Source organism: Buteo buteo, chromosome 1 (assembly GCF_964188355.1).
Source record: "Buteo buteo chromosome 1, bButBut1.hap1.1, whole genome shotgun sequence".
NCBI classification, from domain to species: domain Eukaryota; kingdom Metazoa; phylum Chordata; class Aves; order Accipitriformes; family Accipitridae; genus Buteo; species Buteo buteo.
In genome coordinates this window covers 84067705-84094583 of record NC_134171.1, presented here as the reverse complement: position 1 = coordinate 84094583, position 26879 = coordinate 84067705, and the positions used below count along the sequence as shown (strand labels likewise).

At 43.7% G+C, this 26879-nt stretch overlaps 1 protein-coding gene across 2 annotated transcripts in view; it reads right to left on the bottom strand.

Annotated features, from left to right (window-relative positions):
- MOB1B (MOB kinase activator 1B) overlaps positions 1-25837 on the bottom strand; it is a 49702-nt gene extending 23865 nt beyond the window's left edge. Inside the window, exon 1 of one of the 2 annotated variants that reach the window (XM_075039274.1) lies at positions 24447-25837. Coding sequence is in view for 1 of the 2 variants with exons in the window: in XM_075039263.1 (XP_074895364.1) it covers positions 21865-21878 (14 nt within the window). In the remaining variant the exon portion in view is untranslated. Of the gene's footprint in view, positions 1-21864; positions 21976-24446 lie in introns of those variants that run through there. The other variant, XM_075039263.1, reaches the window with a different exon arrangement.
- Positions 25838-26879: the final 1042 nt, after the last annotated feature.

The following is a 26879-nucleotide window of genomic DNA, read 5'->3' as shown; positions in this document are numbered from 1 at the left end:
TCACTTGCAAGATTTTGCTGTCACTCCATCCTAACTAGCCATCCTAACTCCTAAGACTTCCGTGAAAAGGAAACCAAAGGTTTCCACAGACTTACCACCACCCCAAAGCTCAGGTAATTCATTTATCATAAATAAGTAAGGAAAGTAAAGAGATTCCTCCCCCTGCCCCCACTGCTTACACAAAATCCCCAATTCCTAAAACTTCAGTCCTCCTTTCACCATGTTTCACAACATAACCAGCTTCTCTTTTGTAATACTGTCATTTTTCATACAATGATGAAGACTGAAAAAACTTAACTGCTGTAACTGGTCTGGCACAGTTGCCCGAGGCAAGATCTACAAGTTCATTATAGAGACTACTACTGGGTGCGTGGAGCTCCCTGAGCACAATGACAAAAGCTCTATCCAGACAGAGGAAGCACTTACCAAGAGGACTCAGATAATGAAGAGCAGCACCCACTTACAACTTCACCAGAAAATCTTTGTTCAGGAAAAGAAAATGGTATAGAAACATAAGAAGCAGTAACTGAAAAAAGATTATGAAATAACTAAACCAAGAAACTGTTTGGATTTTAGCAAAAAGGGTAAGCCAAAGGAAAGCATGAGAGTTTGAGAACAAGGCACAAGGAAAGCACGGTGAAAGAACTCCCTAAATAAAACAGTTTATTTTAAGAAAACTCTGGGTAGGAATTCACACCGTATCCACCCCAGATCCTGAGCTTGTTGCCTGATAGCAAACCAAGTCATTGCAGATCTGCTGAACACCCATCTTCCATGGTCAAGGAAGCAAAAGAACGCACAACATACTGGAAAATTGTTAGGTATCACTTAATCCCTGCTACCCCCTTCCCAGAAACAGGGGGGTTCTTCCCATAAGCTGGCAAAAGCTTTTAACAACAGAATACATAATGATTTGGTCTCATCATCTGTTCCAAATATGCCATTCCATATTTGCCTCCACTACCTTTCTGATCACTACTTCTCAAATACAGCACAGCCATCCTAGGACAGCAGGAAGTGGTCTCACACGAAAGTCAGGCAGGCATCCAAAAGGAAAAGTAATTAGGATAAATGCAGGCTGCTAGTTGTCACGTGCTACGGAACTATCTCCAATTTTGGCAACAGATTATCAGAATTCCATTCATTTATGCAGTTCACTCTATGTGAAGCCAGTTAACTGCATGCACTCCTTGGTACAAATGAAAGTTCAAGGACTCAACAATCTGGTATGGCTTCTCTAAGCCAAAACCCTCGCAGGACATGTTTGCTCTTGGGAAGTCTAGTTGTAAATGTTGCTGCAAACATTATTTCAACTACCTTATTAGTTCAGAAGCTCTCCTATTATTTAACCAAAAAAACCCATGCTCATTTACTTATGCCTTAGCACCATCAGTTAACTACCCCTTTAAATGGTTACCTTACTAAGTAATCCCACTTCCTCCCTAAACCCTGACCACAGCAGCGTCTTATTCCTGCTATCCTGCATTATGATTCCCAACACTGAGCTGAAGGCATCTTAAAAAACCAAGACAGATAAATAATGATTATTTTTTCCAATTATGTCAATCTGTTACATGTGACATATTTAGAGAGCCTTCTTGTTCCAGGCCTATTTCCTTAACTCCTTGAGCATGTGATGAAAAAAGTAACTTCGAGAGTTCTGTCTGGTGGCCAACAATACACACAATAATAGATGTCTTGATCAAGTATGACATTTTATTTTCACCTACATTCTGTATGTATTGGGTTTGCATGGCAAGGTTTTGGTAGGTGGGGGGAGGTTACAGGGGTGTCTTCTGCGAGAAGCTGCTGGAAGCTTCCCCTGTGTCCGACAGAGCCCATGGCAGCCGCCTCCGAGGCGGACCCGCCGCCGGCCAAGGCCGAGCCCATCAGCGATGGTGGGAACGCCTTTGTGATAACGTATTTCAGAAGGGGGAAAAAAATCTCTGGGGCACAGAAATGGCAGCCAGAGAGGGGAGTGAGAACATGCGAGAGCACCAGCCCTGCGGACCCCCAGGTCAGTGCAGAAGAAGGGGGAGGAGATGCTCCAGGCGCCGGAGCAGAGATTCCCCTGCAGCCCTTTGGGAAGACCCTGGTGAGGCAGGCTGTCCCCCTGCAGTCCAGGGAGGTCCACGGGGGAACAGATCTCCACCTGCAGCCCAGGGAGAGAGGACCCCACGCCGCAGCAGGGGGATGGCCGAAGGAGGCTGTGACCCCGTGGGAAGCCCGCGCTGGAGCAGTCTGTGCCTGAAGGACTGCAGCCCGTGGAAGGGACCCACGCCAGAGCAGTTCGTGAAGAACTGCAGCCCGTGGGAAGGACCCACGTTGGAGAAGTTCATGGAGAACTGTCTCCCACGGGAGGGACCCCATGCTGGAGCAGCGGAAGAGTGTGAGGAGGAAGGAGCGGCAGAGACAAGGTGTGATGAACTGACCCCAACCCCCATTCCCTGTCCCCCTGCACCACTGGCGGGGAGGAGGGAGAGAATTCGGGAGTGAAGTTGTGCCCGGGAAGAAGGGAGGGGTGGGGGGAAGGGGTTTTAAGATTTGGCTTTATTTCTCATTACCATATTCCGATTGCATTTTCCCCAAGTCGAGCCTGTTTTGCCCGTGACGGTAATTGGTGAGCGATCTCTCCCTGTCCTTACCTCAATCCACAAGCCTTTTGTTATAATTTTTCTGCCCTGTCCAGCTGAGGCAGGGAACCATCGAGCTGCTTTGGTGGGCACCTGGTATCCGGCCAGGGTCAACCCACCACACCATAATACAATTAGCTCTATCTGTGGGCCATTTCTGCCAAGATTTTAAAATGCTCCGAGCAAGCAGGCAACACCTGCCTTTCCCTGTTAAGAGTCTCTGAACACTCCTTCAGTTTCGAAACATCACATTAATGCAGAAGTGAAAGGGGACAGAGAAAGCCTCAGAAACGCCACACTGAAGATCCCATACTCCTGGACATAAAAAGGCCGTGAAATGGGGAACACGTTGCATCATCCCCACTATTTGTCACAACCAATTTCTAGACTTCCAAGAAGAACTGACTTCTCACAAAATTCTTGCAATTCCAAGGACGTTTTGCTCTCTTCACTCCCACATACAAGATTTCTAGCAAATTATGCCCTTCTATTTTTATAGGTAAGTACAGCTACAGCAGTGCCAGATGCAGTTCGACCCAGTACTAAATCAGGAAATGTGTTTAAAGCAATTGACTCACTGAGCCGGGATGAGTCTGGAAGCCTGGCGAGGAAGCCACACCTCTGAGCCACAAGCAGCACTTCCCACTGTCAGAAGCCCACACGCCGCTTGGCCTCGCAAAGACGTCACAACTTGCTTGTAAGCAAGAACACAACATTTCCTCCAAAGCTGTAATTTTATCGAGTCATCTGCTGACAGGGACGGTTTTTAATGATGCAGATTATGCAGGCTGTTCTGTCTTAGGTTAGCAAGATAATGTTTCCAGAAGAAAGAAAAATTTTCAGGCATCCTGCTTACACCACACTTACCAAGCCGCCTCAACAGCCCACTTCAGCTTCAAACACAGCACCGGCCAATCTTTTACAATCAAAGCAGCTAAATATCCAGGCTAAACTCATGATACACTTCTTGTTAACTGCAGGAAAGGAGCCACTTAAACCTTCACACTCCTAAGAGAAGCACTTTGGTTGTCCTGGCTTAGACCTCCTCACACCCAACTATTTGTGTACTGTAGTCTTTCAGTGGAGCTTTTCACCTATTTCCATTAAGTCTGCTGCTATCCAGGGAAACTTGAATTAAAAGATAAAAGTTTAGGCTGCTTATGCATTAAACTTAAGGCTTCACAGCTTGTTCTTAGGACAAAACCAACCTCTCGCCACAGAACCAAGCTCTTACCTACTGTTGCATCTAGCACGGCTCAAAGCTACAAGCAAAAAAACCTTGCCCTGAATCTAGCGTGCTTCACAACCAAACACAGAGATGCAGATCAAAGCCCAAATCCTGCCTCTACCCAGGCTGCCAACCTATCCATTTTGCAGCAGCAGCACAATCTAAACCACTGAAATACTAACAGTGCTCCAAAGTCTTCCTCAAATTCCTCTTGAGCAAACACAACGAGACCAAGTTATCCCGTAATTCACTAACAATTCATTACAGCATCTTTAACTAATGCAGTACTTAAAAAGTAGGCGATTACTATGCCATTGGCAAAATGGAAGAAGTGGAATGCCACCCTGGAGAAGATGTAAGAATCTGAAAACCTTTTTCTTCCCCTGCACACCTACTTGCACATCACATACCAAACTGACATGTTTTACAAGAAATTAAGATTTTATTTTAAAATATCACAAGCAGTCAACTTCCACAGAAAGTATAGAGAGCACTGCTCCTCCTATCTGTTTCAGGCAACCTGTAGGCTCAAGAACACAGTGCTGCAATTACCATAAATCATTTCATATAGGGCTCATCAGTGCACTGTTTTATCAAACACTGGAAAGGACAGAAACTTGCCCTGGGGAAAAATAAATAGAAAATTCTGCAGTGGCACTGTTTTCAGGATACACCTGCCACCTATATTCTTCTAACTGGTATATAATGCTGAGGCCATGGGATATCATCTTTCTTTCTTTCCTTGGGGGAACGTGCGAGTCACTAACTTCTGCAAGTATAACTATAACACTCAGTGCCTGCCAAAAGCGTTCACCACCATGGTCCAACTGAAATAAGCCCTTCAAAATATTTGGAAGTGCTCAAGAGATTCTGAAAAAGCCAAACTCAAGACAGTACACAGAACGTTTACCTGGGGCATGGTAACTTTTCATATTTCAACTCCTGCTTTTTCATCTTCAAAGGCCTTTGCAAGCATTAATTAATGCTCACAAAGTATCTTTGAAGTAGGCATCATTAGCGTCTTGTTAGACACAGGGAAACTGAGGCAGCGACTCACTGCCAAAGGCCGACAAGGAAATTTATCAGTCCCCAAGTTTCACTTCTGTATCTCCCCGTCTCCCTTCTCCCGCTGCGCCTCTTTCTAAACTCCCATACACAGAAACACTATAAGGTGAGAACCAAATTCCAAAGAAGCAAACAATTCAAGCCTTCAGACAATAATATGGGTCTTCAAATGATAATATCTTGCTAAGAACAGACACACCAGAGTATGATCGTGTTAGTGTCCAATAGCCAACATGCTGACTTAGAAATTTAAAGGTCAAGCAACTTTGGGGAAATCAAATCAACAGTTGCAGCATTTTCCCCATCACAATCACAGCATCAGGACAGCAGGTAAAATTAAGTTACGTTGTACATGTTCAAAATCTGCACTGACAAAGATTTAACTTGAGCATTTCTGTTTATAAAAATGAGTAGTCACAACATTTCTGTTCTGAAGAGAGACAGTGCGCAAGCCATGTATTACTTTCTTCAGCTCTTACAATACCAGGAAGTCAATTATTTTCCAGTCAAATTTCCACTCATTAAAACAAGCCTGTCTCACTCGGTTCACTTTAATTTGGAGGTAACAAATCCAATGTAGGAATTCAAGAAGCAAGCATTCCACAATCTTGTGTTCCTTCAATGTACTACCATGCAGCAGGTCTCAAGACAAATAAAAGTAACCACCAACTTAGGACAGAGAAAGACGGCCAAGGAAGCTTCAGTCCCATGCTCAGAGGTTACAGGTCCAATGGGCCAGAGAAAGGAGCGCTTCTGCCAGGCTGTGGGGCAGGATGAGAGACCCCAGAGCCCGGCTATTCAAGAGCTATAGACAATTTTGCAAATGCTGTTCTACTCGCCAACATTACTTCCCGGGAAGATGACTATGAAACCCCTTTAAAAGAACGGGCTAATGGTTTGACATGAGACATGGTGCTATCAGTCCAGCCAACGCGAATTCAGAAGACTGAAGTGCTTCAGGACAGTACAATACTGGGTTACAACTCAACATTAAGAGGTATTTGAAGGCTGTTCAACACAATCCGAGAGTTTAAAGCCAGCAAGCATATGGCTAAGTAGATACTCTAAGTGCACAAGCTGATAGCTCTCACCCTGAAAAATGTCCCTCTGTGTAAATTCTTCAGATACAGTCACTGTATTATTCTGAACAATAATAAAAGCAACACACTTTTAAAGAGCACTCCCATCTAACAAAAATAACTTTCACAAACATTAAGCTATAAAAAGTACAATTTTCTTCACATGGAAGGAAACACAGTATCTGCCAAGATCACTAAGGAAATCAAAGCAGCCCGTCTGGGAAAGAGTTAAGAGCTGCCAACTCCTTATACAACATAGCTGCTCTCCCAAAAAAAAGGTAAGGCAGTGGTTAGAAAGCAATTCCAGGCCCAGAGTGTTTGTTTTGCTTTGTTTCTTTGTTTGGGGTTTTTTTTAAGGAAGAATCAGTTGCACTGACTTGAAAAATTGCCACAGGCACACGGTCATTCCTGTAAAAACAAAATACATGTTGTTTAGTGTTTATACACTCTACTGTAGGAAACAGTAACTCAAAGTACTTAAATCAATGGCACACAGCTGAAATTCCCCCCTGTAGCTAGTATGAGATACAAAAATAACCTAAATTGTCTACTACACCTAGAGTAAGTCACTGAAGTTAGAAATATCATAGTTAAAAATGGTGAAAGTACAGGTGCCTAAGAAATGATTCTTCCCAAAGCTAACACTGCACTTGGTAACCAAGAGGCTTCCACTTTTACAAAGAATGTCTTTGTGAGATTAACTCACCTATTGCCTGCCCAAGCCACAGCCAATTGCCAAGGCTAGAAAAGCCTGGTGCCACACTTTATAACCCAAGGAGTCGGAGCCAAGTTACTTCTTCCCACATTTCAGCATGCTCCTTCTGCAGCACTGCCATCAGGCAAGCGGTGTGGAGCATCTTCCAGAATAAGTACTCGATTCCGCCAAAGTAACAATTTAGGCTTCCAGACATTTCTGTGCAAACCCATCCCCGTCATATTCCCACTGGGGCTCCTGCTTACTCCAGAACAGAATTGCTTCCTACGTTAAGCTGTCCTTTCAGATGCCCGACCCTCCATTGCAAGGAAGGGAGCTTGCTTTCTGCCTCCCAGTTGACAGGCTCTCCTCACTCGCAGGCTGGCGAGGAGGCCCAGCCGGACCTTCTCCTTGGCCAGGCGCCCGGCGCTGGTTCGGGGAGAGCGGCTGCAGCTCCTGCCCGAGCCTACGGCCTCTCCAGGGGGAGGCAGGCAGGCCCTGCTCCGCTCAAGTCCTCTCCTTGCAGGGGCTTCTGCTGAGCATGGCAAAGCTGCCCACGGCAGCCGCTTTCCCGCAGAGCTCTGTGGCGGTTTGTTTTGTTTTGGTTTTTTTCCCCCAAAACCCCAGGTCCTTGAGCTTAGCAGCTTAACAAGAAATTCAGATTTGAAAATAAATGGATAAATCCCAAGGTAACAGACACAAAACACAACTTTCCACAAAAGCCAGGGGGTCCTTTCAGAAGAAAAAGAAAGGAAAAAGCTTAGTTTCAAACATCATTTTTTTTAAGTACTGAATACCACTCTTTACAAAAAAAAAAAAAAAAAAAAGCCTCCAGCAAACATGAACCAAAAAGTTTCCTCATCTGAAAAAAAAATAAAGGTATCACAGACTGGGGGAATTTAAAACAATGTCCTTATATTTCAGCACGTGGAATTGACAACGATGGCAATACAACACAGGTTATTCCTAAAAGAGCTTCTTCAGATGTCTGGAAATGGAATACATACAAATCCAGACAAAACCCCAAATCCCACTTTTTTCTTGTCAGTGAACCACTGTCATTCATCCTTCCTCATCCCGCCCTTTTTCTTTGCTACACCATGAAGAAGGTTCAGTTTGCTGGAGGTTTTTCAACCTGAACACGCTTCTCAAGGGTTATAGTGACCATTATTTTAAGTGATTTGAAACAGTGCCTCCTTCTACCAAAGTACTGACAGTGAAATAGGTATTTTTATGAGATTTTTAATTCTCTACCCATCAAGGCAAGGACTAAGATCTGGCTTCTCCTTCTCGGAAAAACAGCTGTCTTCACAGACTGAAGCTCCACACAGGATGGTATGAGAGGAGGTAGATGAAAAAGTCATCATCTCACCAATAGCTCTTAAAAAATACAGGTATCATTCTACACAAGACACTACATGTTAAAAGAGCAGAAGTTTATCAGATGATTCACATCCAGTAAGGAGAAAGTTATTTAAGGTAGCCTTAAGGAATGGTTTTGCTTTTGCTTGTCCCAACCATCACCACCCAGTGTTGAAAGCTGTCATAACACGTACACATTCTTAAAATACTTTTTTTTTCTTCTATACATACACATTTTAGAGTCACTGAAATCAAGCAAATGCAGGATTTGTCCAGCACAAGTCAGATGCTCTTACGTGCACCAGAAGAGAGCCGAAGACAAGCTCTTGCTGGCTAAGCTATGCCTAAGGGACAGGTGACTGGCCCTTGGAAACTGGCCATTTAACTCTTCCCTCTGAGACATGCCCTCGCTCGCCCTGCAGCAGCACACTTGGTGCCAAATCCACAAAGATGTTAGGTGGCCGCAGACCGTTTGCTAGCTGAGCCAGGCACCTATGCTCCTCTGCATCTCTCCGCCTCTGTTTTTCCATCTGCAAGCCCAGAATGTGCCTGTAGACAAGGGGGAGGTGTTACACTACAACGCTCATGTCTACTACAACCCAACCCATGTGGGTGGCAATGGTGTTCCTGCTGTTTCACCGGTCGGATGGAACCCTTCTCTCAAGTAATCACAATTCCTAATACAAGGAATAAGCAAGTGTCCAGAACACCATCCCGTAACCAGGAAATCATCAGTTTGCTATGCTCACACAGAAAATAAATTCCCTTGTTTCATTTACAACATATTCATTTAATACACTTTCATCCTCTGGAAAATCCTCAAAATAAACACAGCAAGTCACAGTTGCCCTCATTGGATACTACCAGAGCTCCCTCTGTGCACTCAAAAACACAATTAAGCCAATTCCCAGAGCAGCCAACAGTTGCGGAAGTGACTCAGCTCCTCAAGCATTGTCCTCTGTAGGACTAACAGCAGTGCTGGGCAATGCAAGGAGAGGGACAGGCCAGAGAAACAAAAAGAAGTATACAAGGGTATCCATCAGGAAAAAAAAATAGATGAAAAAAGGAAAAAGTACACATTCAGCCAAGCATGCCCTATTGACTTGCAAAGACAAGCAGGCAGACATGCAGACCGCAGAGGAACTGGAACGTGCCCGTGGTATAAAATCTGCAGCCTCCCAAAAGGCTCACTCTGCATGTTTTATCAATGTCACTGGACTGCTGCTCCCATGTTTCTCCACAGACTTTTTCAAAAGGTTTAAGACTACAAAACATCACTCGAAACAAGTTTTCACTCCAATTTGCAAGGACGAAGCTTTTAGCAGAGACCCAAGCATCTCCTCTGCATGTTCTCCTCTGACATCCATTTGAAATCCTGTTACGTGAGAGGAATCAAGATTACCCAGAATGTTTTGCTGCACGCTCCCGGGTATCCATCGACTACCTTGAGGCAAACGCAATGCTGTCTTCACTCATAAAATGTCTGTCTGATTACAAACAGAAATTAGATTTTTAAGAAAGCTGAGGACTGGTCTTGGCTGTTTTGTTAGGTTCTTTCCATCAGATCCAGGCTGTTTGACTATTTTAATACTAACATTTACTGTGTACATACACACACATCATGGAACTGTAGGGCATAATCAAAACCAGATCTATTTCTGCAGATTCTAATATCCTAATATTCATGTACCATTTCTTCAAAAAAGCAGGCTACTAGCAGCTTTGAAGAAGGTAAACACAAAGTATTCCTTCCTCTCCAACTGCTTTGTTTTTTCCTATGGATCACAGAGATGGAGTTCAGTATCTTTACCATTTCAGTCACTAATTAAGCTCTCTGCAAACTAAATTGCACTATTTTCTCACTAATGTTCCCCTCTTTTCTCATGACACCCTTATTTCTGTCAATTAACATTAGCTCACTTAAAAGGGAGGGCACAGCATGAATTCAAACAGAAGTTAGAACTTCACCCAGTTATGCTCCAAAGTTTAGTTTCCACAAAGGTTAAAACCTCGGTTTACTTCATGAATGTACCTAATAAATCATTCAGTAGACATAACTACACTTCTTTTGTAAAACCTACCCTTTCCCATACATAAAACTTGGCACTAAAAAGCCATTTGAACACTTATTTCTGCTGTACATGTGTATGGCGCATTTTCCTTTGGAGAAAGAGGATTCAATCAAGCTGTAAACAGTACACTACTGAAAGAAACTGAAAGGTTGCTGAAAAGGATGCCGTACGTACCCTGCAGCAAGGACTGCTGTGGGAGAACTCAAGCCACAGAGAATGCAGTTCTGCCCCATGGCAAGCAAATTCAGAAACAACAAAGTCAAGTGCTTGTGACAGAGGATTATGTAACGTTTGTTAACAGAAGTATACCTATGCACTCCATACCCATCGAAACCTGCAGAAAGACTCAAACCTGTGAATTTTGCAGTCCAAAGCATCTCAGATAGTCTCCCTCTAATTTGTTATATGCATAATGAAGACGCAGACCCAAGAGCGAATGCAGAAAGAAGAACATTTGCGTATTTGGGGGAAATTCTTAAAACCTGTCACTCAGATGTTTCCAAGAAAATGTTATGTTCCAAAGGAAAACAATTACACAGAGGGAAAATGCTCAGTAACACATGTGGGAGTGAGGATGACACAGCACACGTTACGCAGACACATGGAAACATGAAAAGCAGTATTAGACAACTCAAACGTCACGCAGAACATAAGGGAACAGAGCAGGTTTTTTTTTTCTTTTTAAGAGGGAAGCAATAGCATTCAAGTCCTGGCCTGGCAGTCAAAGTGAACACCAACAAGGGAGGGAAATAAATCAACCACAGAATATGAGCATCCACAGATGATCAGAAAACAAAACTAGCAAGTACCATTACGGATGCAACTAAGCAAATTATAAAAGAAATACCAGGAATTACATAAAGCTACAAGTGTGGGTTACTTCTTTCAATAACTCATCCGACTGCATTTAAAGAAAAGATACTGGAAACGTTAATAAAGAAAGAAGGTTTACTAAACCATTTAAGTAGGCATGAAGGAGTTCAAGATCTTTCAACGAGTAACTGAAAATATCATTAAGTGGCCTGGAGAGCTCCAGCTTGCCTCGCACACTGCCCGTCCCATAAAGCATCATCCAGCCTGTGGGGCAGGAGGAAAGGGGGGGGGGGGCATGTCAAATAAATAAAGCAGGTGATTAACAGTATTTGCCTACGTATGATTTCATCACTGTAGTACTTTTTTTGTTTGATAAAACAAGGACAAAAGTATCCCATACCAAAAGTATATGCTACTTGCCACAGCAAACTGTTCGCCCTGCTACAGTGATTTCCTTATATTCAGCTAAATTCTCTTCATGTCTTTACATTACTAATGCCCGCTGCATCCTAAAACGTATCTGCTGCTAAAAGTCACACCCTTTAAATACACTTAAGAAAGCAGGAAGCAGCGCTTTTCAGAAAGCGGTCTACAAGCCATTGAGGATGGTAAATTGCAGCAATAAAAGTTTGGCTCCAGTATCAAATTAGATCCTTACTTATACACCAAATATAGTGCTTGGAGAACATGCCTCAGAACATGGATCGTTTCCCAAAATGCTGATCAGTGCTTTTGAAAACCAATGCTTTATGAATGACTAAAGCAAATCTAGTCATACAACCTAAGAAATCAGAGCAGGGCATTTGAAAAAAAAAAAAAAAAAAAAACTAAACAGTTTAAGACCGTCTTCAATCCTTTTAAACACAATGAAAAGAACAATCTGTTAATGAGTTTAGGAAAAAAGCAAGTTAAAAAAAAAGAAACTTAACTAAATTTTAATGGGGGAAGAGTCACTTTAGCACTTTATAAAAGGCTGTCTTTTATTGCAACCCCCACATAAAACAGGCTGATGAGATGAACATGGCAAATGAGAAATACTTGGCAACTTCCCAACAGAAAACCTCAAAGCATACATGTAAGATCACACTTAAACTTTGATTAATAGGTAAAACAGGGTCTGAATTCAGCAAACAACAGAACAATCATTAGAAGCAAGAAATAACACAGAGAATAACAGGAAGATGAAATGGACAGGAGGCAGTAATGAATAATCTACCAGCTTTCCAAAAATACACTGCATTACCTCATCACCAAGTATTTCTTACACATCCCCCATATTCAATACAATCTTGTATGTGCTGTGTGTAACTATCTTCAGTAAAATTTGCTTATATCTTGCAAAGTATCATATTGGGAGAATCCACCTATCTGAAGCATCTGAGGGGGAACAACAGCTCCTACACACACAGGAGAACATTTCTTCTGAGATTATTTAAGCTTGTGCATTTGCCAGTTGAGTCCACAGTCAGTTTAACTGTTCTATGGTGAATTTAAATATACAGGTTTTTCCTCTTTTCCACTCACACTGCAGCAATAAATTTTAAGAGGAGCTGTCAACCACAGAAGTTGGTTGGACATTAGAGACACTTGATTTTTTATAAGTTACACTTCAGCATTAGAAAGAACAGTATTTTTTTGCCACAAAATATGACAAGTAAAAGACATAGTAATGCCATTTTGATTCCTGGATCTAGAACTCTCAGCAAGTCCCTAAAACAATTGCTCCATTCAAGCAAAACCCTGACTGCGCTACTGAAGTTGGTAAAAACACAATTAAAATACCAGCTAGCAAAACAAAATATGGGTTATTTTATTAAGGTCAGTACAGGAAACCCACCCAATCATTATTCGGGTTGAAATGATTTCTGTATCAAAAATCAGATGTCTCAAATTTTTAGCAAAAGAGGAATTTACCAAAGCTTACTTAAGCTCGTTTATTCTCTTTGTCATAAAGAAAGGAATTAGACTTGTGATAAAGACAACAAATCCAGGCATTATGAGTTCTTATCCGCAAGACGGTCTTCTTCGCTGAGGAAGGGATTAAGATTTTGTATGTCAGGAGCATTCATATCCCTAGGACACAAGCAATTAACTTGGAGGTAAGCTACCAAATTAGAAGACAAAGTGCGACGACAGACAACCCCCCAAAAAACCCAAGTACATGGAAAAGAAGCAAACTTCAAATAAAACTCAACTGAAATACGGGTGGGATCACAGGAGGTATGTAAGAATAACAAAAGGAATGGATTCCTTCCAAGGAACAGCTGTGAACTGGAGAAGGAAGAGAGGAAAGGGTGAACAAGATAGAAGTGTCTTCACCAAAAAAAAAAAAAAAAAAAACAGAAGGGAAGTTGGGACAAGAAGCTATGGTCACAGTCGGATTTCAAGATGAATGGGAAAAGACAGAACAAAGGAAGAAAGACCATTTACATGGGCAAGTTATATCAGAGCAACCAAAGTCAATGTTTTGAAGGGCAAGGCCTAAATGGACCAAAAAGCTGCACCGACTCCCGAAGAAAAAGAGAAACAATGCAAGAGAAGAGTGAATTAATTCACTTCCAAGTACTGCTTTTAAAAGTTTCAAGATATATTTTCAAGGAAAAAACTCCTGTTACCTTCATGTATTCACAGTGGGGGACTGTCTTTTTATTAACACAAAATTACCATCTCATACACATGAATTTACTGTCTGCTGACTCAGGCTACATATTCAAAATGGGAAGCAAAGACTTGAATTAAAGGGAACACGTCCGAGATGCACACCACTTGTAACTACACTGTACAAAACTGGGTATCAGGTTGCGGAATGCATACACTTACTAAGCTAGCTAAGAAATAAGAAGTCATTTCGAACTTAGTATCCAGGGTCCAATTTAAGCTGCACGAATACATGCCTCTCCAGACAGCCAATCCCCAGCTCTCATTCCCTTCTTTCAAATCCTTTCACCAAAATATTGACCCAGGCAGCAGTGCCCTGGGAAAGCATCTGACAGATCCACATCCAGAGTAACCAGCACGCTGGCTCTGGGAAATTATTTGAAAAATTATAAAATTAACTTTGTGGTTACTTCTTTATAATCTGCTTTAAACTGATCCAGAAAAGCTGCACATACATGGTTTTACATAACCTAGCGTCGTGGTTCAACCCCAGCCGGCAACTAAGCACCATGCAGCCGCTCACTCATGTCCCTCACAGTGGGATGGGGGAGAGAATCAGAAGGGTAAAAGTGAGTAAACTCATGGGCTGAGATAAAGACAGTTTAATTGGTAAAGCAAAAGCCACACACGCAAGCAAAGCAAAGCAAGGAATTCATTCACCACCTTTCATCGGCAGGCAGGTGTTCAGCCATCTTCAGGAAAGTAGGGCTCCATCAAGCCTAACGGTGACTTGGGAAGACAAACGCCATCACTCCAAACATCCCCCCTTCCTTCTTCTTTGCCCAGTTTATATACTGGGCATGACATCACACGGTATGGCATATCCCTCTGGCCAGTTTGGGTCATCTGTCCTGGATGCGTTCCCTCCCAACTCCCTGTGCCCCTCCAGCCTTCCTGCTGGCTGGGCATGAGAAAATGAAAAATCCTTGACTTAGTCTAAACACTATTCAGCAACAACTGAAAACATCAGTGTGTTATCAACATTCTTCTCATACTGAACCCAAAACATAGCACTGTACCAGCTACTAGAAACAAAATTAACTCTATCCCAGCTGAAACCAGGACACCCACCTAGTCAGAACGTACTGTAACTCTGGAGGGAAATTTATAGCACCCTGCTCAATTTTAAAATTCAGTGTATCTCCTTCCAGAAGAGGTAAATGCAACAGATGTCTTCCTCTGGAAGAGAGCCCCCTGAAAACTTAAAAAGATAAATCATTTTCTTGCCCTTATTTGCCTCATAGAGACTCCAAAAAGGACTTTTGCAGATTTTCCTCCCAAACGCTTTCAGCGCCATTCACCTAAGTTACTTTCCTATGGTACAGCGTGGTCCTTCACACCAGCACAAATACATCCATCACAACCTCTCTTCAGTAACATTCACATATCACACAGCAGGTGAAGTTACCATACTGACAGCCAACGTTACACTAGTGCCACAGAAGCACGATGGAAGTGAAAGGGAAGGAAATGCTGTGTTTAAAAAAGCAACACACACAGAGACGACAAAGCAAATCACTGGATCCTGATAATGCCACCTCATTAAATTTACAGGCTAGAAAAATTTTTAAAACTCTGTGAAAAGCAATTAAGTTACATTCAGTTACAGTTGAAGATAGATTCTACAGCATTTGAATATATAACCCACAATCTCCCTCTCTGTGTACATTAACAACAACAAAAAAAAAAGGACAAAACCCAAACAACAAGTTCATTGTAGCTCAACTCTAATGGGAAGTGGCTTAGTTTACAAATGGCAAAAGCACCGCACAGCATATCCTGCGGTTTAGGTTGATTTGTGGGTCAAAGGGTTATTGATAGCTTTGGCAGCAATATCTTTCTTGTTGCTTACTATGGAAGACTTAAAAGCGGTGTAATTAAATGCAGCTATTTACTTCTCTAAGAAGAACAAGCAGTTTCATTCTGTCAGCCTTGGGCACAAAAACATATTACCGCACTTGCAACTCTTAAGCCACCCCTCAGTGGACAAATGCTTCTAATATTTTATACTTTTTCAAACAAGATAAAAAAAGACTAGGTATCTTTCAGGACACGTACAGCCTAAGATGTAACTGTGACCCCTGGGCTGCCCTTATCATGGTTGTCTGTTGCCATGAAGAGGTCCTAAATCCAAAGCCTTGACAGAAAAATATCAAATGCTTTTGGCGCCTTTTCAAGAATAAAAACCAAGCGCCTTCACACGTGCCTAAATCCTCCCCTGAAAGCGATCCTTGTTCCACCGCTATTCTCATCTGACAAATGTAAATAGCTAATTGCATAGGTTCGCTTACATTGCAAACACAAAGAGAAGAGGACAAACAAGGGAAAACAATTGTAGCATAAAAGCAAACAATTAGGAAGCAATTAAGACCGGACATCACCGCGATGTAGTAAACACAACTTTCACACTGAACAATGCCTTTCTTCATATGATTTTTTTCTTTTTTTTTTTTCCATTCCAAAACAATGCTTCTATACTGAGAAGGAAGCATCTAAGAACATTTCGAAGTGTCTATCGCTCACTTCATCAATTACATGTTCCCCGAAACAGAGTATTAGTGGCAAAAGTCTTTTTTTTTCAAATGCAATTGCAAGCTCAGACATCTTACAGCCTGAACTGGTCTGCACAGCTCTGTTATTCCAAGGCAGACTCGTTCTTTCTGAAATAAAAGCCAGAAGTCAGCTTTGCAGCCCTCTACCTCCAAGCTTACTGATAAGGTAGCAACACTCAGGCCTTACTGGATACAATTTATCTCCATTTCATAGTAGGCAAATTTGATCAGCTACTTTTTGAAAGTGTATGCTGGTTTACCACCACAAGCAGACATCTCGTCAAACTCATCAAGAATGAACAAAGCCACTGTCAGGGGAATGGCAAGAACTCAACTACCTAAACAGGTAGTAACACACACAGAAAGCCAAATCAAGTTTGAAGGACAGGGTTGGCGACACAGCTAAGCTTATTCAATTGCCAGTTTGCAGAGAAAAAGGGAGAAGCCTCCTCCCTGGCTTTTGCCATGTCCAGACACTCCTGCTGCTTCCATTATTCTGACACCATCCCTCATGTCACTACACAATGACACCAAGTAACTAAATTAGCAAAAAACCTAATCCCACAAAAAAGGAATTCATAGTTTTCTGTTGGTTTAGCTTCTTGAACCAGCTCATTAGAAGGATGACAAGTGCCTCAGTGAGCTTAACAACCCTCTCAGCAAACTGTACCCTAACAAACTGTTTTGGGGTCTTCAGGGAAGGTAAATGAGGAGGGAAGCAGAGTGACAAGCACTTTAAAAGGCCTTTTTCAAGAGAGTTTGAGAACTGTAAAAGGAATTGTACCACAGGCAGCACAAGAGGCAACACGAAGACCTTTATCTAACTTTTTCATTCCCGTGGTTTCTGGAAGCTTTCTGTTCCTTAGAGTTCGCTGCCTTGAAAACGAGACCAGCTGCCAGCCAAGTAACAAATCTTTGGATAGCAGGCATTTCAAAACAGGAATTAAACACAGAGTTAATACTGCAAGTGAACTGATGTTCTTCAACAACATTAAACACAAACTTCAGGTAAAAGCAAATATTTCTACAGCCAGTAGTTCAATGAATCATAGAATCATTTAGGTTGGCAAAGACCCTTAAGATCACTGAGTCCAACCATTAACCTAACACTACCTATGAAAGCTATAAGCAGCTAAAAAAAAAAAAAAAGAGACCAAAAAACCCCCCATTTTACTTTCTGTGAAGTTCATTGTCAGAGCTGATTCCATATAAACTCTACCTCTAAGGAATCCTTTTGCTTTCCTCAAAACGCAAAATTACTGTTACCAAGACTTAAAAACCAAAAAATTCTTTAAACAGTTGGCAATAACTTTGCAGTTCTCTCTCCAATTTACTCACAGGCAAACTCAAGAGCCATTTCATTCCTGGTACTCTTCCAAAAAAAATAGTAAAAAAAGAAACCAAACGCATCCTTAATGGTTCTGCTTAAAAAACGGGTTTTGCAGTAAGGTAACACATTCACGTGTCAAGAACCTCTACCCTGATCTCTGCTCTAGGAACACAGCCTGCACAGTAGTATTACAATAATCAAGCTAAAACTGAAGGAAACCAGTACATTAAAATACAGAAGAAAAACATCTGAATGTTTGACAAGCATATACTTCCCATTTCTAACAGTCTGTGAATGCCTACACGTTGATTTTCAGTGACCGAAATTCCAGTTTAGAAGTGCCTAACAGTCTTCTGTAGGAGTCCTTGATAAAGAGGAGATAAATACCACATCTCCAACTTTCAACTACATAAGGAACACTCACGAAACACTCGGTTGCTCTCCAGCTAAAGTAAGCTGAAAAACACTGCCCACTGTAGAAACTGCTTTCATTTATAAGTAGCAGCAACTCAGCATCTAGGAAAGCTGAGGAAGGGGAAACAACAAATAGCCAGGATGTTCTTCAAGAGCAGGAGCAGACCGGGAAATCAGGAAGGCCACAATGCTTGTCTATCTGGAAACAAACACACCAGCTCTGGTTTTGGTGTTACTCTGCAAGAGATGTAAGGAAAAAACGTCATGTCCCACTGCACTTTTTGCATATACATATACACACAAACTATGATTTTACTTAAATTTAAAAAAAAAAAAAAAAACTCAGGCGCCGCATCAGAAGAAGCTGCTATGCTCTGCTGTGCTGTATAACAAGACGGAGAAGAAAGAGCACATCTTTCTCCCAATCTGGTTTACAAGTTAAGTTTACATGCAACCGTAAACATATATGCCCCAGACAACAGCTACAGGTCCTCACCCTTACTTGCTGTTTCCATCAGCTCCTGGTCTTTCCAAGTCTCATCAGTTACAACTACTTACACGAATGTCATTTTAAAAAACCATATGCTGGAATTCTCTGAGAGGGATTTACTAATACATCTATGTTTGGTGGTTGTTTTTTTTTTTAGGAAAAGACAATTTCACGACTTCAATAATAAAACTTAATCTTTTCCTTTTAAAAATAAATGGTTTTCATCTAGCTTCTTTTTTATGTTAAGTTTTGCCAGCGTAGGATAACACAAGCATGTTACCATATGGCACGCCTACCAGAACTATCTTTAATTTTTTTGCTTGGAGATGTAAGCTAAAGTACCTGCAACTATGCTGTAATTTCCTTTTAGAGAGAAACTATCTAGCTGATATTTTTTGGAACTGAAGATATTTTCTAGTCCAATTCCCACTTTTTAATTTTTTTGTAAAGATTCAGGATAAACCTCTTCAACCATTGAAGAGGTTTACGAAGTCTTTTCAGAAAGGAAGAAAAAAATCAGAAAGAGAAAACAGTGGTGCTGAAAATAACAATTGCTGTCAAAACCGAGTTGTATTAATTCAGTAGCTCGTCTCACAAGACAGTCTTTTTATAATGTTACCCATAACCAGAGAAGACAATGGTTTCCCTTGATTTCCACCCACCACCCCCCCATGTAGCTTTATATGTCACTGGCCCTGGCAACAGTAAAGAATAGCAATGGATTTGTCAGCGGACAAGGACCGTGCAACGGGCCCGCGAGGGGGGCCCCAAGCACCCTGTGTTATCCAAGCACAATCGCCCTGTTATTTGACAACAAGCAAGTCTGCATGCAGAAGACAGCTTTTGGTATCGTACTCGAGTGTCAAACTGACAAACTACAGTCAAGTTACTGACGATAAACCTGCACGATAGGCTAGAAATGTTTTCTAAATTGGCTAAGTGCAGAAGTACAATCTTCACCTGCTGCATCTTTATCACAAGTTCAAAATTGTGAGTCAGTTCACAAAAACACAACAGTATCACTGAGGCAGAGAAAACAGCACGGACACAAAAACAACTTGGCTACCTCCATACCAAGGAAACTTTCGGTGAAAAAAGGGGTGAAAACATACTACAAAAAACTATGTAAAAAGGACTGTGAAAATGTGGGGGGTTATCAGCTCAAAATACAAGTTTGTGCTACTAAATCTGTAAAAGCGTAAAGATATCCAAGCACTATCTTAGAATAACTTTATCAACATGAAATTCACGTTTGACAAAAGGTGATGCTTACTTTCTGTATACTTAAAAAAAAACCCCAACAACAACAACAAAAAACACCCAAACCCTAACTATTTGCCAGTTACAGAGAAAGTTTCCCTGGTCTCCCTGAGGCCTACCAGGCATATTTTTGAATTTCTTTTTTTAAATCCATTTCTAGACCGCAGATGAGTAAATTAGGTGCCATCTACAACACTCTGCCAACAACAGCTGAGGACAGCTTTGCCAAATATTTCTAGCTTTGCCATACAATAACTTCAGTTTCCATCTCGGTATTTCATCCAGCAGGACCACTTGAAACAATGCAGGTAGAGGTAAAGGTTTGCTTTCCTAGGTTTCAGAAGAGTCTGGAAACAGAAACAAGCATCTCATTATTGCTCGTGACAGAGGGTAGAGGGTTTCATGCTTTTCCGTTACCAGTTAGCCAAATGCTACAGAGAGGGAGGCTCTCTAATTTACAAACCAGACTCCCAGGACACCACTGTACTTGAAATCCTGTCCCCCTTCTCCATTGCAGCAGCTGAGAATTATGAAGGAGGGGGACAGCTGGGCTTCTCATTAGAATCACCGCGCCTGAATCCACCGACAGTCATTTGTACCCACCTCCCATTTGCAGCTTGCACCCTGCAGCTGATAGGTGTCTTTCAAAACCTCTCTTGGGGTAAGGCAGCACAAGCGCAATGACAGGCGAGCTGGTTTAGTACGGCAGAGTTAAAAGATAAATGCAGTGGAGGGATTTAGAAGGAAGCCAGCACCGGTGTTATTTGTCTCCATGAGAACACAACTTACTAGAACGCTCCAGCTCCCAAGATAAAGTATCTTCTCTAAAAGCAGACTACGTATACATCTGTTGGTTATCAATATAAGCCTTTAACAACTGTCAGATATTATGGCAACGGTCCCACTAACTGCTCGCACGTAACTCTGAACGTGCAAGAACACTCAGCGGGGCGAAGGCCTTAATGGAGCTTGGCTCTGCAAGGGCGCCTTTTTCAGCTGCTTGGATTTCCCTTCTTTCCCTAGAGCACATCTTCACTTTAATTAATAGGTCACTGAACCGGTTTACGTTAATTGTCAGAAGTACCTCGTCTTTGTTCCCAAGGGGAGGGACCAAAGTTCATTCAGTTGTTGTCGACGATGCAAAACTGCAAAACCTAAGGTTTTGCGCACACCTAAATCGCCACTGATTCCTAAGGGAGCTTTTTTATGCCGCAGTAAACAACTGCCTTCTCATTAGCAACGCGCACCCCGCCAGCGATCCCTCGCTCGCCGGCTCGCACCAGATCACCCTCGGTCATCTGCGCAACCATTACCTCAACCTGGAATTAACTTTTAAACGCTGCTGCTCACCAAAGCGGCGTCAACGCCATCCAGTTTTAACTTATCTACCGCAGATATCGCTACGGGCAGCAACTTCTGCCCATACCCTCTTTGCTGCGAGTTAAAAAAAAAAAAAATCGTGAAGAAAAGGGAGACTCCAAAGATGGGTGCCTTCCCCCCCCCCAAAGCCTGCTCTCGCCTTGCCAGCGATAAAACCCCCTTGGGCTTGCCAACACAGCGCCCACCGCGAAGCTCTCCAACCACCCCCAATTAACTGATTCGCCCCGCGTGGCTGATTTTTAAATTCATGTCGTCGTCGTCCCCTTTCCAGACACCCCCACACACACAGCAGACCCCCCCGGGGGGAACTGCCGCCCTCCAAACGCCCTGGCGGCCGGCCCCGAGCTGCCGTTAACCCCCAGCTCCCGCCGCTGAGGTGGCGGAGGCTGAGGGGAAGGCGGGGGGGGGGGAGGAAGGCGGCCGTTACAGCCCTTAGGGCGGCCGGTTGTCCTTCTCCCCCCCCCCCGCCACCGCCTACCCCGGGGGGGACCGGGGCACAAAAGGCAGAGAAAGCGGTCCAGGGCGCTGCTCCGCCGCCAGAGCAGGACGGAGAGGAGAGGTGCGGGAAAAAAAGGAAAAAAAAAAAAAAGGCGCCATGCCGGCGGGGAGCGGCCGCCCCGCTCCCTCAGGGCGGTTGGGGAGGGGTGGCGGGCGGCGGCCAGCGTCCCCTCGGCGGGCTGCCCTGCCCGGCGGGGCGGGACGGGGTAAGGAGAGGAGGAGGAGGGAGGAAGAAGGGACCCTTCTCCCTCCTCAGGCGGAGAGAACCGGCGGGAGCAGGGGTAACCTCCTCCCCGCACGCCGCCGCCGCGAAACCCCCTCCCGCGGCGAACTCACAACAAGAAGCTCATGGCGATGGCGGCGGAGCGGGACCGGCGGCTGCCTGGGCTCGGCTCGGCGCGGCTCGGCTCGCCTCGGCGCTTGCTCGGCTCCCAATGGCAGCGGCGGCGCAAGGGCGGGCGTGTGCGGGGAGAGCGCCGCGGGGCGGGGACACGGCCCGCCGCCTCCCGCCGCCTCCCGCCCGGCCGCCATCGCCCTCAGCGGTCGCCGTCCCCCCCTCGGCGGACCTCCTTCTCCTCACGGCGGCCGGCTGCCGCCTGCCCCCGGGCACGGCTTGTCCCCCCTCGGAGATCCCCTCAGACGGCCTCGTCTTCCCTCAAAACGGGCATCCCCCTTGTCCCTACGAATACCCCCTTCCCCGCAGCAGGCATCCCGCCCCCCACGGCACCACAGGGCTGCCCGGAAGGGTTTTCCCCTCAGCTTTGGGTGACCCAAAGGGAGCAGAGAGCGGGACGCGGCCTCCCGCCAGCCGCTGTCCTTGGGTAAACCCCCGCACCGCTCCAGGCCGCAGCGTCCCGGCTGTCACCCGGCGATACTGCTCGGGCACCGGCATAACGTCAACGCTTCTGACAGCCTTCAGGTAGTCCCGGCAGTGAAATCCCCGTGGTCTTCTAGCAAATGTCACAGGGGAACCGTGAAAAGTGACTGAGCGACGGTGCGGCCCGACGGTATTCATCCCTCTTCTACCCCAAACTGCCTCCTGTGGAGCAAGCCTGCGGGGTACAGGAACGGAGCGCTTCGCTTTAGCGTGTCAAAATGCATTACAATTTCGTTATTTTTGCCATCCGGGCATCCTTAGGCGGTCTGTCCTCATTCTTCAGGTGCACGACAAAGGGGTTCAGGTACCCAACCCACAGATAACCACCACAGTCATAAAAGAATAGGGAGATCTTAACTGGCATTTCTGCCCTCCTCACGCCACAGTCGGACCCTTTTTAAAGGAAATGTGTCAAAATGGCTTTAATGTTTCAACACAAATGTTTGATTTGTGAGCAATTTTTAACTCGGCTGGCTAGGGCGAGCAGTCAGCTAAGAAAGGACGCCCCTCAGAAATGAAGATAAGGCCAGATGCAAACTACTGAGGTACAGAAAAATCCAGATTTTCTTACAAACCCTTGGCAGGTCCTTCACTTGACCCCTGCCCTGAACCACCTCACCTTGTGTGAGCACGGTTAAAAACTGCACGTCCTCCCGTTTGTGGAAATACAATGTACAGCACAGTCAGAGTATCATTTCAGCATAAGTTTTCAAATAAGCACAATCGCATCTTTGCTGGCAGCGATTGTCACGCGGTGTGCTCTTCCCAGGCAAGAGGGCTGTTCCGTGAAGGGCAAACCGAGGGCGCGCGGTTTATCGCCAAAGATGTCCGGCAGCTCATTCGACACCAGGTGACAGCTGCAGGCTGTGTTTTTGGGGTCTGGGGACTGTGCTCTGGGAATGCCTACCTCCCATTCTCAAACCAGGAACAATGCTCTTAATTTTTGGGTTTGTCTCAGTCAGTTTATATGTTCCGGGGGAAACAAAGATAGACAGCAGCATCCAGAATGCTTCAAAATAAAATACTGCTTTCACACAAGGACCACACGTTCCACTGTAGACTTAGACACATCCAAGTGCCACCTCTTTATGGCAGAAATTACAATCCCAGGGTGTAATTTCACGTAAAAATCTGCCTCCGTTCAGGTCACTAAGAAGCCAGCTGGATTTCGGAGAGGGAGAGGGAAAGGACAGGCAGCACAACCCCCAGAGATTCCCTCCTGCCCCAAGGGGATTCTGCAAGCCCTGGCACCCCCACAAAGCTCACCCTGCTGCAGGTAGGCCAGAGTGAAACCTGATGGACTTTCAGATTCGTTATCAGGCAAATTCAGTACATCGAAACATGCTACAATCCCGCACAGCGTTAAGTTTCTGTACGGCACGTAAGGGGTTTCAGCTATAAATCCTTATGTGGCAACATTGACAGTCATCTGCTTCTCTCATGTTTTTAAATGCTGAAGCTGCATTTTCTACTTTTCTGGCTCTGTCCTTCAGACCAAGTCAGAATGCCAGGTCAGTGCATTTCTAAGTAAATTAAAATTACACTACTGTTTTTAGGACACTTTCAAAATCAAGTGTTTTACTGGGCAGCGAAGGCATCATTAAAAAGCATTTCATGACGTTCGCAATTTTCATTTTGGCTGTATTAGTTAAAGCAGGCATGAAATGGGTCTCAGGGCACTTTTTAACAGATGCCGTCAGAGTAAGTTGGCCACGTAAATCAAACTCAAAGAAATATTGCTGATCTTTCTGGCACATTCATGTTGGGACATGAATAACCTCCGTTCTCTGTTCCCACCCATACGCTTCCTTCTACCCACAGAAAGTTTTATTTTAGTGGCAAGTTAAAATTAAATGTCTGTGACTGCAGCAGTCAGTAGGAAATACTTGGCCTGGGCGGCTGTCAGGAGAAATGGTTACGTAATGTGTACATTTTTATGTCTCACATTAGTATTGGTCTATTCGGCATGGCAAAGGGTCACACGAAGTGCTCGCTTCAGACGCTGCCGATACAAGGGACTGGCAGCATGCTGCAGACTTACGTAAGACTCGAACCGCTCAGTCGCTCCGGGAAAGGCGCAGCGAATGCACCCGTGGCCTCACGTCTGTCATTTTGGTTTATCCATTATACTGTAGAGCTTAAAGAATTACTCTGAAAGGGCCCTCAAGCAGACAGAAGTGCTTTGGTCCTGAACTGAAGTTTCCAGCGTTTGCAGCACAGCTCAGTAAACGCAGAACATTCCAGCGGAAAGAAAAGTTGAAAAATTAAGATCACAAAAGTTAGTATGTGTATCATCAGGAACACAAAAAAACCAGAAGAACAACTTTGTTCTGAATTGTAAAGAATACAGTACGTAAACACTAAGCTCTGTAAACATTCTCCCTGCATTCTAGATTAAACCGATAGCATCCATCAATTTCTTAATCATATTTCTTAATACTTGTTTGTGCATTATGGTAAGGGATTTGATTTGTGAACAAGTGAAACACATGAGTATAAATATCACATCAAACGTGTGGCACGTACTTGTAATTATTCTCTACAAGAAATGCAAGGCATGAAGAAATTACAGGAACTACGAGGTGGTTATACGGTGGTCCTGAGAGTCACCGTAATTCTGGAGCTGGGATGGTACAACTCAGCAGCCTTGTTCTTGCTGGACTGTAGACAGAGGAATAAATTCAGCCCTCCGTTGCCTTCGGGGCCTTTTAGGTGCTCAGGTATGCGTCATTCCTGCTACAATGTTCATACGCTTTAGTAATAATGTCTCAGAAATAAATTATTCATGTAGGACCTGCTCCACTAATCTCAACGGTGTTTATGGTGTGTACACCATCTGCAGGGGGGTTCATGCTACTCAAAGTTCTCCATGCAAACTATGCTCTCCTGTTTTCCAGAGCTGGTGGGCTCGCTCAGGCTAAGTGCATGTGACGGTCTGACAAACTTTGGGACGTGACAGTGCACTATCTCCTGCTGAACACTGAGACAGTTGCAGATGAGCAAGTGTGTTGATAGGCTCCTCTTTCATAGAAAATGGTGGAAGCCCCACTGCTTGAGTAACTTAAAGCTAAATGAATAATTTTGGAAAATACCACAACAGAATGTAAGGTCAATTTTTCTTGATGACAGATTACACAGAGTGATAAGTAATGTTTCCCAATGTAAGATGAGAATTTGTTTTAGTACCAACTCAGAAGATTTTCCTTTTTCGTCTGATCAAGGTAAAGAATAGCTGGTATTAATTATTCTTAACAACAACCCGTTTAACATTAGGTATTGCAGAAGGCATCTTCCAATGTAGATAAATCTAGCTTCTTGGTCAATAGCACTATAGAGGGCCATCTCCTCAGTTTTTTTATTTTTACTTTAGGTAACAGATTTCCTCTCATAAGTAGACTTCATTCAACACCAGTTCTGTCGAGTGAATAAATGCAAATTCTATTGTCCTAGGATGATATTTTTTTTTTCTTGTTCTGATCATAGGTGCAGAGGCTTTGATCTCTCCCGTTTGCTAAGGAAGGTTGGAGATTCCTGGAAAACTTCAGTGCCAACAAGTGCCCGACAAAATGGTGCCCTCTAAAGGTAATTCGCACACACTGACAAGCTACAAGACAAACAGCAGTGGGACATTTTTTCCATGTGCTTGGTAAGCAAATATATTGAAGGAACAATGGGTGGAAGACGAGCATCTCTTGAAGAGACTCTTCCTTGCACCCTGCTTGGTTCACAAGAGAGGAACGCACATCACGTTCCCTTGGTCGGTATGATTCAGGGATCTGTTTATTCAATTAAACTTAAAGCATGCAAGCCAGTCTAGATAAAGATAAGGGTTCAAGATGAATTCCTATCGTTATCTTAATTTTTTGCTCCTATAAAATTTGCTTGCTTATTTAAAGAAGGTTTTGAAGAGAAACCTGACATGTAGACTATGACAATCTGGAATGTGAACCCCTTGAGCACTGAGGTCAACATTCTTTTGAAAATGTGTGTAATACATGATTTACCTTGAAAATTCAAAAGAGTTGAGAGTGCTATTGCCAAGAGACTGTGCTATTATCAAGGTAATAGTCATGTGAAAGTTTGTTACAATAAATAGTTTATAAAAGCAAAAGCCAGCAACGAGACGACTTGAAGTAGCCTGTTAACATTTTCAAAACAGTGATAAGAAACATCGAAGGCTTCTGAGAAATTAATGGGTTGGCAGTACTACAAGCTGAAAGACTTCTGTTGCAAAACCCAAGGCCGTATTTTGAGTGGTAGTTTGCAATGGCTTGAGATTGCAACTCTTACTCGGTGATCCCAAGACTAGAACTATAGCATGCTGGGCAGAAGAGAAAAATCCTCCCTGTCGTGGCTGTCACCATCTTCCTGACGCTGGGGTCCACATGCCAGGGCGGCCTGGCACACCCTCGTTGTGAACAATTGCTCAAATACCTGCCTAAATACCCTGGGTCTGAGCCTCCACAGTCTCCCT